General features: G+C 40.6%; 1 protein-coding gene across 30 annotated transcripts in view; it reads right to left on the bottom strand.

Annotated features, from left to right (window-relative positions):
* NRXN3 (neurexin 3) overlaps nucleotides 1-19,817 on the bottom strand; it is a 998,348-nt gene that overhangs the window by 687,328 nt on the left and 291,203 nt on the right. For all 30 annotated transcript variants that reach the window (XR_008449915.1, XR_008449916.1, XM_054066539.1 and 27 more), the window contains 1 exon segment: nucleotides 3,209-3,647. Coding sequence is in view for 28 of the 30 variants with exons in the window: in XM_054066539.1 (XP_053922514.1) it covers nucleotides 3,209-3,647 (439 nt within the window). In the remaining 2 variants the exon portion in view is untranslated.

Genomic DNA, 19,817 nt, shown 5'->3' with positions numbered 1-19,817 from the left:
AAAAGACCCCAGTTACTGGGGGCAGAGCTGGCATACAGTGCAGTGCACTGCTGCAACAACAGAATAAACCTTCCAATAAGATTTTTAGTGTCTGAGTGGGTGGGACAACATGTGTGTTTAGTAGCCGACAACCAGATGAAAACATTGTCTTGCATAAGGTGCTCCAGTTAGAAACTGTGAGAGATGCTACAGACACCTTTTTGTAGGAGGTTCCCCCAAGGACAGCTATTGTACTAAACTCAGAGCCTGAAGTTTTGGACTGTTAGAGAAATGGGAAGAAGAGAGAGATGACCTAATAAAGGTCAGGCTGCTTTAGTAATGAGAATCAGAACGTCCAGGTCATTAGCTCATTAAATCCAAATGGCTGTTTTGTAGCCTACCTTAAGTAAGTTCATTATTTCAGTACAGTTTCTTGATGACAGGCAATTATGTTTAAAAAAAATAAATAAATTAAAAATCTCCAAGGTATAACCATTCTCTGGTCCACACATGAGAAAAAATTCAAACACTAAACAGAAGAGATTCTGAACTTCCTTCTCACACCTATCAAAAGTACCACTGGATAACAGCGGACGATGATACTTAATGGTATGGTGTGAAGAAATCAATGCCAGTATCCTGGTTTTCTGGGAGATGAGACATCAGCCACTAGAATCATATATTGGTTTGGGCTGGAAGGGACCTTAAAGATCATGTAGTTCCAACTCCTCTGCCATGGGCAGGGACACCTCCCACTAGATCAGGCTGCTTAAGGCCCCATCCAACCTGGCCTTGAACACCTCTAGGGAAGAGGCAACCTGTGCCAGTGTCTCACCACTTTCATCATGAAGAATTTCTTCCCAATGCCTAATTTAAATCTTCCCCCTTCCACTTTAAAGCCATTCTCCCTCATCCTATCACTACATGCCCCTGTCAAAAGTCCCTCCCCAGCTTTCTTGTAGGCCCCTTTCAGGTACTGGATGGCTGCTATAATATCTCCTCAGAACCTTCTCTTCTCCAGGCTGAACAACCCAAAGTCTCATAGCCTGTCCTCATAGCAGAGGCACTCAAGCCCTCTGATCATCTTTGTGGCCCTCCTTTGGACCTGTTCCACCAGCTGGAGATACGACATAAGAAGGCCCCCTTCTCTAGCTCCTTCTGGAAGGCATCCCGTCCTTCTGGTGTGACAGCTGCACCACTCAGTTTCGTGTCAACTGCAAGCTTGCTGAGGGTGCACTCGATCTTGCTGTCTATATCATTGATGAAGATATTAAATGGCACTGGTCCCAATACGGACTGAGGAACACCATTTGTCACAGATCTCCATCTGGACTTCGAGCTGTCGAACACTTCTCTCTGAATGTGACCATCCAACCAATTCCTTCCCCACTGAATGGTATACCCATCAAATCCATCTCTCTCCAATTTAGAGAGAAGGATTTGTGGGGAACTATGTCAAAGGTTTTACAGAAGTTCAGATAGATCACATCCATTTCTTTTCCTGTGTCTACTGATGTGGTCATCCCATCACAGAAAGCCACTAGGTTGGTCACTAGGACCATTAAAAACATATTATACGTATTTGTTCATTCTTGTAGAGCAAAATTCTTTTAATTTGAAATCGATTACCTCTAATCACAGTTCAGGACATCAGAAACCTACCTGCCAAGTGGCGAACAAGTCAGTCCTACAGTCTCATCCACCAGGTAGAATGTCATCTGTCACATACTCCTAGTCCAAGGGAACATGTGTCCCTCTTCCTGAGTTTTTACAAACTACTTAGCAGAGAGCTAAGTGTCATATCTGTTTCTTCTCCTGCAGCTGCCTCTCCAGGGACCAGACAGTGTCCAAGTGAGCAAGCAAAACTGATGGCAGTATTGAATGTGACTAATTGAGTTTATCCTTGGAAGTTAATTAAAATTTAGCAGTTCTAAAGAAATCAAAGCTCCATTTATTTATTTGTGGCTTCCTTTATAAAACATTATAAATGTTATAAAATTGATGTCTTTAGGAGATAGCAACTCTAAGTCCTTGTAGAACACCATGCCAAATACAAAGAAATTCCTCACTCAAAGTGAAAAATATCTTCAGGCAAAGACCTGTTTAAACATCTAGGCTTTGTATGGTGTCAAAAACTCAGTTATTCTGAAAACTCAAGGGAAGTAAATTTTAGTGCTGTGTTCTCTTTATCAAGGGCATTCTGCAACTGAAAACATAAAAATTAGGGACCTAATACCATCCTCTGGAGGTCACCATACAAATTCCAAATCCACTTGCAAATGTAAGAAAAACTCACTTTGAAGGAACATACTGCCAGGCTTAGAGATCCCAACAGCTCAGGAAGAATTCAAGTGCAATTATTCACATACTTTCAAGATGAAGTTACAATCATCGATTATTTTGTTTCCTTACACAATTTTAGAGTACATCATGAGTATGTTAGCTTGATATCAAGCACTAGAAACAAAATACCTCTCAGTAATTGTGTGGTAGGCATATTATTAGAAATAAACCAAAATATATTTTTGAAATGAGAAGCTGCAAGGAAACAAGAAACATCCACTGAATGCTGACTCAGATATTTAGAGTAGAATTCGGCATCCAAGCTGAGACTAAAGAAATCTAATTGAAAACTTCATGATGCTAAAGGAAACAGAAGAGGATGAAAATGTTGATTTCTCATCATAATTTTGTTACTGATTGTACACGTTAATTTTATTTTCCTCATTTGGACAAGATCCAAATCCCCTTTTCTTTATAAAGACACAAGATCAAGGAGAAAATGTTACTAGGTCACAAAAATAAGTTTTCATTTGGGTTCTACTACGTTACTTTTTGAACAGAAACCTGAAGTAAACAGTGAGAATTTCTCAAACCAAGAATGAAATAATAATGGTTCTGAAGGGTCTCAAACCTTACCAAGGCCTACAAAGATATTATCACTATAATTATGTATGCAATTGCAAAGATAGGTCCAAAATATCTGAAGATTGTGAATAAAATGTTAAGAGAGCATCTGCAATGTGCTTCCTGAAGACTGCCCTAACTATTTAATGAAACTTTAACTACTTGCATCTTTGCTTTGCTAGATAAATACCACTGAAGTACCACTAAGTTTTTTAAGAAGATGACTCGTATTTTGCAGGTTTTGAAGGTTCTAAGAACAAATACACAATCCTAGATCTAGATCTGAATGATGAATCTAGACGTGAAAAATCCCTCACATTACCTGATCTTCCATCTCGTTGAATATCCACATGATACCACTCTCCATCATTGGCTTTCTTCTGGGTGGCCTTGACTTTAATGGTCCCAGAGCCCATATCCAGCAGTAAGTAGAGGTTCCCATCTAGAAGCTCAACTGCAAAGAAGTCTACCTTCGTATTTTTCTGGCTTCTGACATCTTTCCTCTCTTGAGGCTTGCCGTGGGTGAAAAGGATCAGTCCATTGGGTTCAGTCGTTCGGAAATCAAATGAGATGGAGCCCATCCTTTTGGTATTCCATTTAGGCAGACTAATATAGGCCTCAGGTGTCTCAAAGCTGATGGGATCCAGTGTAGCCACATTCTCACACACAAATTTAACTTCCCCGTAGATCTTCATTTTAGTATCACCAATTCGTGCCAAGCGAGACAGCTCCAGACGAATGTCGTTATTCTTATAAACAACCTGCCAGACATAAGAAAAAATATCATACATCAGTCCTGCATACAGCACAAATACTCCAATTGCTTTCAGCCACAGGAGATAAACTTCTCCCAAAAGGCAGTGAGGAGCAGAAAGGATACCATGCAAGAATCTGACATGATGACAGGGAAAGAGCAGAAGTGTGTATAGAAATGACAGCAAGTACTTTGCAATGACTATAGATCAGATAAGTAAGCAGGAGAACATTTAACTGAAGGATAGTGAGAACAATTAACTCTACCAAGGGCCCACTCTGCTGTGAAAGCTTTTGTACATAAAATGCAGTGTGTGTCTGGTATCATGCTGCTATATTTGCATAAATCCCATACAAAATACATAACAAAGTATAACCTCCATGTCCATCTCTGCTAGCCACAGTAGGAAACTCCATACCACCACTGTCATTTCTCTATTATTCCTATAAGCCCACTTAACTACTAGGAGTGAGATGAAAAAAAAAAAAAAAATTAAGCAAGTTGCTGTGAACTGTTGGTGATTGCCCTGTAGCTCCTTCCATAAAACATAAACAAGCAACTAGAAAAAAAAATATTTAAAATTTCTCCAGCTAAGAAATCTTAGAACAGTGCAGACAAAATTTTGTTATGGAGGTACCTGCATAGTTTAACCTCACTTCAGAAAACCTAAGCTCTCTGGGTTAACATACAAAAGTCTGAACATACTCAGTGCCTGGACTCTTATATCCTCTGGGTTAAGGACTAGAATTCTAGACTCTCTGTGGAGCTACACGAATGGAAATGAGCCAAGGGAAGAGTCCCAAAAAGTCAAGTGCTCATGAGCATGCCTGGCTTGCTCAGGAGTCTGGACGTCTTGCTCTTTTCTTTCTCAGAGGTACAGAATTAATTCCTTGCAAAGAGGACTCCTCCCTGCCCAGTGCCATTGTCACAGAGGCACGGACTGGAGAATACACAGAGTGGAAATATCTGTAAACTGTACTTTTTCTCAATCACCTTCTGTGCTTCCTACACCCCAAACTGGCACATACAGCCAGCAAAAGAATTTCTGCAACTAGCACAATTTTGATTGATTTCGCGTTCTCTGACACTACTGAAGACTCTGATTTATTCTAAGGAATTCTTATTTTAAAATACTTTGCCTCTGTTACCTACATCATATACGCACACACACATTTGATTTTTGCTTTCAAATGCCAGCAGGATGAATTGTCAGCAATTTGCTAGGAAAAGAGAAGGGAAAAGAGATACACATTATTAAATCTACAAATAGGACAGAAAAGTCAGAGAAATGAATCCGCAGTAAATATTGATAGGCAAACAGTGGAGAGACTGAGGATAAGCCTCCAAAGCAGGTGATCTCAGGATGAAAAATAAATGAAATCACACTTCAACATATTTGTAGCAAGTGAAGAATTTCCAGGCTAAGCAATAAAGGATCATCTCCAAAGTGCAGCCAGCAAAGCATCAGATCTTCCTTTGCAAACACAAAGCGCCCTACATAAGACTGGAAGGAGAATCCAGCTGTTAACTCCCATTTAAAGCCAAGGCACAAAGCTGTAGTACCTCCCAGCAGAGGACAGTATTGACCCACAATAGTTCATTTTGCTCCAGTTTCCAATAAAGCTCTCTGCCCTCCCACAGACTTCAAAACATCAAGTCTATTAACAAGAAAGAAAAGATATTTTCAATTTGTGGGACTGTAGTAGTTTTACTGTATGGATTAACCATGTCAAATGCTCGCACCAGACAGACCATACACCTCCTTACAGTGACTGATCAGGGCTGTGGATTGCAGCCTCCTCCTCTCGCCAGACAATGAGATGCACCTCAGCAGACAGCAGAGATGAGCTGCAGCTACACCCATACATATCCGCACGGAACAGCACATGTAAGAAGTGTAAGATGTGCTCCATGCACACGTATGCTATGCAGCTATCTGGACTGCTCATGACTTCTGCACACACTTTGTGTGTGCAGCAAGTCTAGTCCATTCTACAAACACTTCTGAGCACTGTATGCAGTCCCATTTCTGCATCAAATAGAGCAGCCAAAGATACAGAGGGAAATAAATACAACAATTAAGAGTATGGAGCAGAATGTTTTAAAAGAACAGCCTGAAAAGGCCAGGGGTCTGTTATTTGGAGAGGACTGAGCAAGAATATGACTGACGTTTACAGAAGATGATGGAGAGGTGAATGTAGAACTGCTTATTGCCAAATTCAGAACTAATAGAACTAAGAGGCACTCATTGAAACTTTAAGGATACCAGCTGAAAATGGATTTTTAAAAGTACTTATTTATACAGAGGGTAGTGAACTTCTGGAACTTGCTGTCACAGGAGGTCATATAGGCAGAAATCATCTGCAGGCTCATAAAGAACCAGAAAGATAAATTAACACCAGGTCCACACATTGATATTAAAGGGAAAAGGAACAGACGGACTTTCTAATAATCCTAATCCAATAGCAGTGGATGCTGTGGGAGTATAAGGGGAATGGGCCACTGATAGTAGCCATGCTCATGTGTTCTCCCTAAATAGCACTTGCAGCTACCACTACCAGAGGCAGGATACTAGGTAAATGGATTGACTGCTTTTCAGGCCCACCAGGGCTTTCCTCATGTTCTTAATGAATATATGTGTATTGTAGGTTTTTCACAGTCTAGTCCTTGTCCCACTGCAGGGAAAGCCTGGGAAAGAGGATAACAGGAAATGGCTTCCTGTGGAATGAGTGCTTCTAACAGGAGACTGACTCCCTGAGTGGTATGACTGAAGTGTAGCTCTGCATTTTCGGTTTCACCCAGTATGGAGTTGCTTTGGTGGGCAAGAGAATGCCAGGTCGGCATGAAATGTGACTTTAACATCTAATATAGGAGAACTACCTTTACTAACAGTTGCTTAAGCTAACTTCTCTCTAAACTCTATCATAAAAATCTTGACCCAGCCTCTCCAGTGGAGCAGAAAGGTAGCAGAATGCTCTATGTAAGATTGATGGCTGGTGCTGGGTTGTGTCTCGCTATGACTCAGTGATCTGCTTTCAGCAACCTCTGCAGATTGCTGGTAGAAGGAATATGCTTGCATACACATAAACAGCTGCCAACTCTCAACCAAGCCACCTACAGGTTATACATCCTCTTTTCAAGTTTTTGATACCCAATTCCCATTTATTCTGGGGAAACACAGATAGTCTGCCTCACGGTTTATCTGTAATTCACTGCAGAAAGCCTTGTATTTTCTTAGTCATAGCAGTAGCACAGCTGGAGAATCCTTAAGACAGAAGATTTTCAAAGGATCTAGAGAAAACTCCATGGAGTTAGCTGTAATCCAGAAAGTCACTAACAATGGTGGATCTGAGGGCAAGTTTGGAAGGAAGAACCAATAAAGCAAGCAGAAAGGAAGACATGGGGAAGAGAGGAGAAAGGATGTTGCATAGACATAACAGTTACAAGAGCTTTCACTTCAAACTTTTCAAAGAAAAAAATCCACCCTGATCTGAATCGCTCTTAACTGTTTGGTTTTGCATATTAAGTTCTTTAAAAAAACCCCACAAAAACAAACCCACAACCTAGCTAGAGAAATTTAAAATACACCTATGTTGAAGGAAAAAGTGAAATCCTGTTCACATAGCTGATGTTAGGCATCATTGACAGCCACTTTTGGACATCAAGTTCTTGATATATAATCAGGTACACCAGAACTCTCAGTACTATAAACCTATAAACAAAAGGATAAAAATAATGCTTGGATGTAAAATCAGGCGAAGCAGAATTCCTGCTCTATTCCAAGCAGGAATAGAGAGACAAGAGCGCGTCTGTCGTGGGCACAGAACACTGTCTTACAGCTTCTGGTATGCACCATTTGACTGTTAAATCAAACCAAACATTAAAGGATGAGAAAAGGGAATGTAATTAAAGGACCAGAACACGTGTCCCATATTCAAATTCAGTCTGTTTAACAGGTAGAGGTTAAAGGGTGATTCAATTACAAACTATGAGTACCTGTGCAGAAAATGGAATTTGGCAATAGAGGGCCCTTCAATCCATGTGACAAAGGAATAATGGGATCCAAGTGCTACAAATTGAAGTTAGAGAAATTCACATTTTAAAATATTATGACTTATTTTTACATGAGGATAATTTGCTATTGAAATAATTTACTACAGCTTATGGTGTATTCTCTGCTACTGGCAAACTTTAAATTAAAATAGGATATTGTTTTCTCCAAAAGACATAGTTTGACAGGAATTAATTATATAGCAAATCAGTCTAGATTATCACAATGGCTCTTTCTAGCCTCATAGTCTATGAATCTTTGTATTTTAACGATATTAACAGATGCTTCGGTGTAGTTTTCCAGGACAGATAGTAAACATCCTTCTGAAATATTAAAACTGCCTGGTAAAGGAAAAGACTCTTGCATCTGACTTCTTGCCAGTGTTTCCACCGAGGCTTTTTTTATACATTTGTAATCCTATTTTGCAACCTCCAGCCAGAAGGCTAATAAAAAACCTAGCATGAGTAACTTGATTCTACAGTTCTAAATACACAAACTTTGAAAACTACTTTCTTAGAGTCACCTGCTTCAAGCCAGAGAAGGAAGATTTTCACTAAGAAAGCTGTCTGCCAGGAGTATAACCTTTCATCTGTATAAGACTTCCTACCTCACATTCTCGTTTTACCAGAAATCTCCAATCCTGAGGGCTTTTCAGGATATATCAAAATACCGATTGAAACCCATGTCTCTTTAACTCCAAATGAGGTCATGATTGACTCAGAGAGCTGATCTCTCTCTACAATATAGCCTTCTAGTGCCATTCTTGGACATGGCTTCTATAAGAACATATATGAAAGCAGCACCCATGGTTTTGCCCATTTTTATCAGATGGCCTGCTCAATAAAGCCATTCTTGCCTGTTTAATCAGAGACCAGTCTGATTTCTTCCCATGACTGATATCCATACTGGAGAGAGTCATGATGCCTAAGAGAGTCAAGGAGATGATTCCTAGGAGGAACATTGTCTACTTTACAGTTATACCTGCAAAAGGAAGATAGAAAAAAAAAAGGGGGAGAAGGAAATGACTAGCAAAAGCTACGCACAGAGCATTTAAACAGTAATGTTAATTCTTACAATCTTAATATCACTTTATATTCCAAAAATTAACAACAAAAGTGTTTTTTCTTTCTCCAGGAGAACTGTTTCTGAATATGCTTTGATAGATTAATATTTTGACTGTTCAATCTGCCATTGTTTAAGAAATTGGACCAATATAAATAGATGGTCAGGGTGGAGTAGTCCAGATACACACAGTCTCTCATAATCAGCAGTAGAATTCCATGGCATCTGAGATATATGGGGAGAGGGGAGGAGGAATAAAAAAAAAATACAGTAAATTAGGTTTCCTTTAAATCTGCTGAGAAAGAATAATTTGTTTTAAGCTGAGCTAAACCAAATCAGCAATCTAGTTTTGAGGTTTTTTTAAAAATGGCAACTTTGCAATTCTGAAGCATTCAAGGAATTTATCCAGCTAAACTTATAAGAAGCTTCACTCATGGGTTAATGAGAGCTCTAATCAGATGGCTTTTCACAATGATGAAAAGCATCTCTCTGCAATCAAGTGAAGATGCAGACAGAGAGGAGCAACAAAAGTGAGGAAAAATGATGTGCTAGACTTGGCCAGTAGCCAGTATAAAAATTCCTCTACAAGTTGGTGATATTAAGTAGGAAACACTGGGTTTAGTGCAAGCTGGTCACAGACATGCTCCAAAGTGGAATGGTCATTGGTAGCCTGCTAAATTAGAAGATGATCAATATAAACCATCATGAAAAAGGGAAAAACCCTGAAGGCGGTGTAAGTTTAGCTAAGTAGGAAGAGCTCTGAAGCTCAGCCAAGTCGTTCACCTACTGCATCCTGTGTACCACTGATAGCTTCTTTTCTGTCACAGGCTGCCATCCTTCGCCAGCCGCCCGTATCATTTCTCAGGGAGGCTAACTGTGAGACACCGCCTAGAGGTTTTCTAACACTTCCTTAAAGGCACCTGCACCAAACAAGACAAGTTCCTGCAGCTTAATAAATTACAGCTTATCAGCTGGTTTACCAGAACTATGTGTTTATAACCTGTCCCAACCAGCAAGCAGAAACAAATACACCTAAAAATGTTTTACTTTATCTTTCAGACAGACTATGTATGCAGCAATCCAAGGCTTCAGTGATGGGTAACTAAAGCTACTATACTTATTTAAAGAAATGTATCTGGACTCTGCGTACTTGGTCTAAACATATTTGGGTCACTGGGATAACAACTGGATTCAGGTATTTACATAAACACAGTCACCAGTCACCACACTGCAGGAGTTAATTTTCCTGTTATGAAAACTAATACATCAAACATTGATAATAAGCACCTGAAACCAAGCAAATGAGACTCACATATGATTTGTGCTATGCTGGCTAATGTACTGTGATCCTACATTTCATCTGAATTATGTTTAACAAAGAACATGTGTTTACCAGGCTAAAAATAGGAATATGGTGAGTAGAATGCTAAAAAATAAGGCAGAACTATTCAAGCTTCCCTACATTTTTTTCCAATCTTATTTATCAATTATAGATGCTGAATAACTTCAACTTTTGTAGAAAACGCCAGAAGAGAAGAAAGGGTGGAATTTGTTTAACTGGTCTAGTGAGAACACAGTAAAAATAATTATTCAGAAAGAGCCTTATGCTGAAAAATAAAATTTCTTTAACAGATACTGAGGACAGAGGACCCAGTATTTCATTGGGGTCACAACTGTCCCTTAAGGCAAAAAATAAGCCCCTGCTTTTACATGAGAATTCAGGACATTTGAGTGTGTTCACAGTTACTGCAGAGTTAACACCAAGCCAAATCATTCACAAGATATCCCAGAGCAAGCTTAAACAGATTAAGGCACACCAAGGTCCATCTTGCTACCTTATCTTTCACATATATATATATATATATACACACCCCAAGATAAAGATGAAACATTTCTATCTATGCCTTTTCAGAATAAGATACAAGATTTTTTTTGCCTTACAACTAACCAAATATCATACAAATGAGAGAGATTCCAAAACTTCAATGAAAGAAGAGGAACAAAAAACCTTCTGGGGAAAAAAAGTTGCTCTACGGTGATTTATTGGGGTGTGTCTAGAGCTGTACAATATGTTTTTGTATATACTAAGCCTGCTGCTTTTTGAGTTAGCTATGAAAAGTGCTAAGTGAATAAAACGTCCAATGTTCTACTTATATGTACGTTTTCTTGGTATTGCGTTGCTGCATTCAAACTACAGAAAAGTAGTGTTGTGAAATGATCTACTTCTTGGATTCCTTCCTTTTAGCAGGTAGCAATAAGGATAGAATATATTTAATCACATGGGATTTCTTCATCCTCTATGCTGGGATACACTGACTGCTAATTCATTCAGTCTACTGTTTAAGAAAATCTTCGTTTCAAAGGGAACAGCAGACTCCACAATTGTATCTTGAGACAAATATGATTGGAACATTAGAAACTGCATGTATTTTGGGGGGAAAAAAAGGCTTGACACTGTATATAGGAGGAAGAAGCCTTCGTAGTTGCAAGAGAAATGCTCCTGAAGGATTCTGTGTTAGCCTCAGACACTAAAGTAATTTCCACATCTACCGAAAAGGCACAGCATAGGTAAACTAGAAATGATTGTAGCATAGACTATGATTTGAGGATGAATGCTCTTTCGTGGTGACAGTGTTATCTTCTTTCCTTGTTGCAGAGATTTCAAGTTCTGGAACAAGTGAAGAAAGGGATCACAGGACATAAGGCATAGTTTCTGCATCTTTTAAAATTTCACCTTTCCACAAACTTTCTAAGTAATGATCAGAAAGCCATCAAACCCCAAATATTTTCAGGTGGTGGCCAACTTGAGGTGATGGAATTAGTTTTGCAGAAGTGCTCATTTTGATTTTGAGATTACTATTAAAGCTAAAAGAAAAGCTCTCAGAAATTAGAGTTCGAGTTGTCCATCTGTTCCTAAAATCTAGGTGATCCTTGTCAATATTTAAGTATAAACGCAACTGACTGCTATTTAACAGTAATGGAGTTCACCTTTGTGTCACGGCAAAGTGTTTAAGACATTTCACTGTGGATTCAGGTACACAAATTTGAATTTCACTCCTCTTTCATGTTTTACTCAACCTCCATTTGGCTGAGTAACAGAGAAGAATAATAGCTGCAGGACAGGGAAGCCAAGGCAGCCAGCTACGATGCTTCTTCACAGTGTGACCAGCAGGTCCAGGGAGGTTATTCTCCCCCTGTACTCGGCACTGGTGAGACCGCACCTTGAGTACTGTGTTCAGTTCTGGGTCCCTCACTACAAGAAGAATGTTGAGGCTCAGGAGAGTGTCCAGAGAAGAGCAACGAGGCTGGTGAGGGGGCTGGAGAACAAGTCTTATGAGGAGTGGCTGAGAGAGCTGGGGTTGTTTAGCCTGGAGATGAGAAGGCTGAGGGGAGACCCTATTACTCTCTATAACTACCTGAAAGGAGGTTGTGGTGAGGTGGGAGCTGGCCTCTTCTCCCAAGTGACAGAGGACAGGACAAGGAGGAATGGCCTCAAGCTTCGCCAGGGGAGGTTCAGGCTGGATATCAGAAAAAAATTTTTCACAGAAAGAGTCATCGAGCGCTGGCAGAGGCTGCCCAGGGAGGTGGTCAAGTCACCTTCCCTGGAGGTGTTTAAGGAAAGGGTGGATGAAGTGCTTAGGGGCATGGTTTAGGGAGTGTTAGGAATGGTTGGACTCAATGATCCGGTGGGTCCTTTCCAACCTGGTGATTCTATGATTCTTACTTGTCAAAGACAAGTTAACAACAGTGAGGCACTGGAAGATATTGCCTGAGAAGCAGCCATCACTGGACACCTTTAATTACAGGTTAAACAAATCACTGACAAGAGTCATATGGATGTCATCTATTTTTTTCTTGTGATAGTGGAAGCAGGAAGGACTAAACAACTTCTCAAGGTCCACTCACATTTTATATGATTCCATGTTTGGGCTGGGCGGTAGTGAGAAAGGAAATTATTATGTAGCTAAAGGCTTTCCTAGTGTTCATGCCCAGAAAGGAAGAATAAACCTTTTATTAACACAGTTTATACATCACAAATGTGAAGAGCTTACATTTAGAAATTAACTTCCTAACTAATGAAGGTTAAACAGCTTTCTTAGAGTTAAAAGGAAGAAAAAAGAATCATCATCACAGAAGCTTATTTACCAGCATGCAGAAGTTGACTTCAATTACATTCAGTTCTGTGAGCTTATATAGACATCCATCAGTTACAGAATGCTCTGCTCCTCCCAAATGCATCCTGAAATCTCAGATTTGTCTAGCTAGCACAAGCTAAATCTGTCTAGCTTAGTTCAGTGATAAGCATGTGAGGAAATGATTACTGTCAAGTGTCTTAAGGATTTCATCTGAAAGGCAGAGAGGAATTTTTTTAGGATGACCCCATTGATCATTTAAGACTTGAACCTTATTACACAAGGCACTGAAAACTGTATCAGACAATGATCTGGCAAATAAACACTCCACTTAGTGATTTCATTATATTTCAAAGCCACTTAAGGTTGTGCAAGTTCAAAAGACCCATCTCAGGAAACAGATCTGTTTAATATGGCTGTGTGAATATTTCCATTGGGATGGCTTTCTAACAGAAATTTCCATTTTCCTAAGTGAGAATTAACAATGAAATGCTTCACTTCAAGCCGTCACTACCCAAAATGGCATGTTTAGTTTCATCAAACATAAGAGAAAAGTTTATGAATGAAACTGTTTTCTGGGTGTTGCATTTACTACCAATAGCGGTCCTCACTTTTACCTCCGGTCTGCACTCCCGAGGGAAATACTTTTATATGATGCAGTGTCCCTCAGGGGTCCATATAGTTATCAGTATCATTTAACATCTTTGTCAAGAACATAGACAGTGGGATTGGATGCACTGTCAGCAACTTTGTAGATGATAGCAAGCTGAATGGTGTGATTGATACTCTAGAGGGATGGGATGCCATCCAGAAGGACCCTGACAGGCTAAGGAGATGGGCCCGTGCAAACTTCATGAATTGCCACACGGCCACGTACAAGGTCCTGCATCTGGGTCAGCACAATCCCAAACATGGATACAGGCTGGGGGATGAAAGGATTTGGAGAAGCCCTAAGGAGAAGGACTTGGGGGTACTGGTGGATGAAAAACTAATTATGAGCTAACCGTGCATGCTTGTAGTCCATAAAGCCAATCATATACTGGGCTGCAGAAAGAAAAGCATGGCTAGCAGGTCAAAGGGAGGTGATTCTACCCCTCTACTTTGCTCTCGTGAGAACCCTTCTGGAGTACTGCGTTCAGCTCTGGGGACTCCAGCACATTAAAGACCTGAACATGCTCGAGTGGCTCCAGGGGAGAGCCATGAAGATGATCTGAAGGCTGGAGCACCTTCCATGCAATGACAGGCTGAGAAAGTTTGGGTTGTTTAGCCTGGAGAAGGCTCCAGGGAGACCTTATGGCAGACTTTCAGTACTTAAAGGGAGGCCACAGGAAAGATGGGGAGGGGCTCTTTATCAGGGAGTATGGTGATAAGACAAACATAACAGATTTAAGCTGAAAGAGGGTAGATTTAGATTAGCTGTGAGGCACCGGAGCAGGTTGCCCAGAGAAGGTTTGGATGTCCCCTCCCTGGAAGCATTTGAGACCAGGTTGGAGGAGTTTTTTAGCAATCTGACCTAGTGAAAAGTGTCCCTGCCATGGTAGGGAGTTCGAATTGGGTGATCTTTAAGCTTGCTTCCAAATCAAATCATTCTATAATTCTATGACTGTTTTTGACACAAAGCAGTTTGACAGAATACTCTGGCCCCTATTGGAAAATGGGACACAATAACCCTAGAGTACAATTACCACATGGAACTGCACTGGATAGGAAAACACAGTTCTTGTTAAAGGGGCTCCAGGGTATTTGGGGTCAGCCTAACAATTAATATAAAATAATTTGATTTGGGGAAATTCAGAATGCTACATATGAATACAATTCTGAAGTTTTGAGGGATTCCCATTAAAAAAAAAAAAAATAAAATGTTACCAGCAGCAATGAAAACAAATGTGGGCTGGAGGAAATTTCTTTGGGACAGAAATTCAGCTTTTCATTTCAATGATAAAATGTGTTTTAATGAGAACACCGATGTTTAGTCTTCTGTGAAAATACCAATACCACTCACTTACAGGTAGGCAGTTTTCCCTCACTACCCATCATCCCTAGCCAATATGCCTTGAGCCTGCTTCACAAGAATATCCCTTGCAGGTACAAGAAAATAGTTCGGTCTCCATAAGTCAAGCATTAGTCTCATGGCCTAGACTTCCAATGTGTTAGGCAAACTGTACCAACCACAGCAGCATTTTCTGTGGTTTTGTCACTTGTCCAGCAAAAACCACATTGAAAACATTCACCACTGCATATGGGAAAGCACGTGCTTAAAAGCGGGCACTACTCAAGTAATGATATAATTAGGGCAATAGATTATTTGGCATATTTAGTATTGTGTAGACTTTGTCTGCAAACTTAAAGTGGTGTCACGGTAGCAGAATGCCATCACTGTTTGTAGCAGGATCATAGTAAAGAAGTGTCATCAGCAGGGTGGCACTGTCCCAGAGCTGACACCATCTGTCAGGTTACCAGCACACTGTACTGCACGGGCCTAGATGGACTGGGGAGGAGGACCTGTCTCCACAGAGTGAAATACTCTGAGGTTTTTAACTATTTTTTTCAAGCCCTCTCTTCTTGCCCTATGCAAAAACCAGCCAGTACAAGCATGTCTCTGGGATCTCTTTTACTTATCCCTATTCAAATTCCAAGGCATGGAACAAAGTTCAGACCTTCCATACGTAAGGTTCCCCAAACACTGGGCCTTATATTGAGTGAAATTAGGGAAGCAATGAGCTAAATATTTGTCTGAATATTTGCTGGAGGAAGCAGGTAATGTAATTAATTTCCTACTTACAAATGACTGAGAGAAAAATACCTTAAAGTTAGAACCCCACCATGAAGCTAGAAAAAGAACCAGAAGCTTTTTGACATCTATCCCCTACATGTACCCAAAATTCCAGAACTGGACACGATACTCCAGGCGGGGTCTCAAGAGAGAGGAGCAGAGGGGAAGAATCACCTCCCTCAACCTGTGGGCCATGCTTCTTTTGATGCAGCACAGGATACAGTTGGCCTTCCATACTGCAAGTGTGCATTCCTGGCTCACATCGAGCTTCTCATCAACGAGAACCTCCAAGTCCTTCTCTGCAGGGCTGTTCTCAATTACATCATCCCACATCCTGTATTGAAACCGCAGACTGCCCTGACCCAGGTGTAGGACCTTGCACTTGGCCTTGTTGAACCTCAAGGTCCCTCTGGATGACATCCCATCCTTCTGATGTGACATCTACACCATTCAGTTTGGTGTCATCTGCAAACTTGCTGAGAGTGCTCTGAATCTCACTGTCTATATCACCAATGAAAATATTAAACAGCACCGGTCTCAGTACGAACCCCTGAGGGACACCACTTGAGCCATTGATCACTACTCTCTGAATGCGACCATCCAACTAATTCCTTATCCACCAAATGGTCCACCCATCAAATCCATCTCTTTCCAATTTAGAGATAAGGATATTGTGGGGAACTATGTCAAAGGCTTTACAGAAGTCTATATAGATCACATCCACTGCTTTTCTCATGTCTACTGATGTGGTCACTCCATCATAGAAAGCTACTAGGTTTGTGAGGCAAGACTTGCCCTCAGTGAAGCCATGCATCAGAGGACCGAGCGCTCTTGCATTATATGGAAAGCACCCTTAAACATATGTCAGCTCTGTTCTGTTCCATTGCCCCTAAGGACCACTTCCCAGGGGGGTCCTACTGTCTAACCCCTTGAAGAGCTGGAATTTTGCTTTCCAAAAATTTAGGGTCCTGACTGTACTCCTCACCTGCCCCATATCCCTCAGAACCTTGGAGCAGAAGTCCAGCTGCTCCTGGAGGATGAGATGGGAAGGGGAAGAAGTCAGCACAGCCGGAACACTGGTGCTGCAACGTGAGAGCATTAAGGAAAGCACATGAAAAAAGAAAGAAACAAAAGCAAAAAAAAAAAAGGGTGACACTTTTCCAGCTGAAGCATTAAGATGTGAAGCAGAAATGGAAGACAGATGAGGGCCTAAGCACCCAATTCAGCACTAGATTACACTTCCTTCTCAAAGCAGGTGGTGTGCTGCAATCAGGAGCAGCAAGAGCTCTTCAGTAAGGAGAGAGGTCAGGGCTGGAGTCAGCACTGAGCACCAGACAAAAGAGGCAGCTGATGAGCTGGTTGCAGGCACCCAGCATGCTGGGCCTGATTCTGCAAAATACAGAGAGCTCTCAATACAATTTTGCCTCTGGAACAAGAATATCACTATGTATGTTTTCCTTTCAAAAAAAAATGGAAAAAAAAGATACATCTCTCCATTGTAGAAATACTTTACATAATAAATTCCTTCAGCACACTTAAAGTTAACATTGTTCCTAGATGTTAGCTCACTGTACTATCTATGCGCACCTTCCAATCCCCCATCAAGAGCCACTATCATGATTTTACATAAGGAGAAAGCAAAGCAGAGGGAACTGAATATTCCTGGAGAATTTATACAGGAAGTAAATAGATGGTCAGAAAGAATGTCTCTTCTTCCTAATTACTACTTTGTGCCTAAGGAATAGCTGGAGGAACTGTTTCGGTGACATAAATCAGTGTAAATAATTCTTCTGACCTCTTTCAGCTTTGAAATTCAATAATGTAAACATGAAATGGCAATGAAAATATCCCTCAGTTTGTTTACTTTTCCTACAATGCCATTTTGATATACCTAGGCACAATGTTCCCATCTTCTCCGTGTGGAGCTTGGTTTTACACATAAGGGAGACTGATCTCACATCAAAAAAGCCTCTTCAAATTCAAGCCTAATTTACAATTTTATCTTACATTCCCCATTTTCCTCAGTACTGCCCTATTTCTTAATTTCTTGAGCAGACATATAGAGCTTACATTGTTCATACGCTAACAGGCAGAAACCAAAATCTGCCTTAGTCATTGTTTGGCCAAAATCCTCCATTTAAATCTTTTAATCCTTTCTGGTCAACAGGGCTGCCCAGCCACATTTGTCGTTCAAGTCCCAACAACATTTCTATGGCTTTACTGAGCACTGAGACACTACTGTGGTAGCAACAAACACATTCAGAACAAGGTAAACTTCCATTTCTGGGGCAATCTTCTTTTCAGGAGCCGGGTGGGAAAGGGGCCCTGCTCTTGTTATCACCCCAACCACAATAACAAAAATGATAAAAATTATTGTTTCATCCACATGGCACTCTTAAAGAACTAAGTGTTTCCCCTCTATGGCAGTTTTATTTTCCCTGCACAGAGCAAGAACTGTCAAAAAAAAAAAAAAACATGGAAATTAGTCAGACATTCTTTTTCTAATATGTCAGGAAAGCATGCATCATACATTGACCACTGAAGGGAAAAGTAGGGGAATAAGAGGAAACGGCTGACATAGTAAAAAAATTTTTAAAAAATTCAAAAAAAATTCTGGAAGCAAGGGCACATAAATGTTCCTCAGTGCAAGACTGGATACTGATGTCTGCACATGTAATGAATTTACACACTACGCTTGTTTGCCAATATGTGCTCATGTATATTTGCATTCACATAAACACATCTGTACACTGTGCATGCGTACATAGCATGGCATATGAATTTACCCACTCAAATATAGAACTGAACAGAGGATCTTTGCATTTGTACCTATTAAGGGCATACGTACGGGTTTATACGCATCCGAGTATATGAGTACCTGTATATGAGTATATGCATCCATAATGAGTACCTGTACGGACTCTACTATATACATGTGTACTCATCTCTCCACCTGTGATTCTTATGCAATGCAAGTGTTTTTTCAGGATGGTAAACTAAAGCATGTTTATGGTTAGCATTAGAAGAACACACACCATCTGCATGTGAATTCCCACATGCATGTGTTCTTATGCAGGTGAGTTGCCAACAAATCACTGTCCTTCTCTTATCCTGAAGGTAAAAGCCAAGCATGTGTCTTTTTTTTTTTTGAAACACTACACAAGGATTGACTCAGCATTTCCTAGAGAAAATATTGGTGGAAGCAAGATTACATGAGAATCCTTGTGACTTCAAATTCAGCCTTTGCATACCCACACCCCTCAGTATGTCTAGAAGACAGATTTTAGTTCAGAAGATGCAGCTAACTTTGCTGTACGTGACACTGGACAGTGTGCTGAATGGGACTTGGCAGGAGCTAAGCAAGCTCCTTCGTGGATTTCTTTTTCTGTCACCTTGACATGGTCAAACCTGAAAGAAGTACAGACAAGGGAGAAAGCACAGTAAAAGACAACAGGGGCTTCCAAGTGAAGTATTTCTAATGTAAGCTGTCCTGGGTTGGCCATGTTCTTGTCTTAATCCTGCTCCAATTCCAAATAACTCAGTGTCGGCTCTGACTGTTCTACTACTTTAAAGATGTAAACAAGGGGCTGAGAGGTAATAACATCAACAACAACAAAAAGAAACCCAACAAGAACTGCAACCTAGGCCCAGTGCACAGAATATAAGCAGGCAGACACCGAAAAGTACACTGCTAGAGAATGTATGCTCAGTTCAGCCTACAATGTGACTCAGCACCACTGTGTCCTGCCATTCCCAAGCAGGAACTTTTCTGCTCAGCTTGGGTTCTTCATACACAAGGCACTCAGAAAGAGAGGATTAGTGATGATGATTAAGGTACCCCAAAAGCGTTGCTGTTCTCAATGCTATACTATGCTCTTTTCTCCCTCTGTCTTCCTCGGTAGATCTGCAATTTGAAAGGGCTACATTTTTCAGCTACCCCACACTTCCTAATTTTCCTTTGGGAGCAATATAAATAGCAGCCAAAAGAGGCAAATTATTTTCCCAGCTCCTCAGTCTCTCTGGCATTAGGGTTTGTATGGTTTTACAACACAGTTTCTTTGCCCTTGAAAATACAAGTATTTCATATTGTTCTGGCATCCACAAGGTTGACACCTCTCACTGCAAACCTGTCATTTGCATGCGAGTCTATCAACAGGT

Source organism: Cuculus canorus, chromosome 5 (genome assembly GCF_017976375.1).
Source record: "Cuculus canorus isolate bCucCan1 chromosome 5, bCucCan1.pri, whole genome shotgun sequence".
NCBI classification, from domain to species: domain Eukaryota; kingdom Metazoa; phylum Chordata; class Aves; order Cuculiformes; family Cuculidae; genus Cuculus; species Cuculus canorus.
Note: the sequence above shows the minus strand (reverse complement) of the source record. Positions and strands in the feature narration are given on the sequence as shown.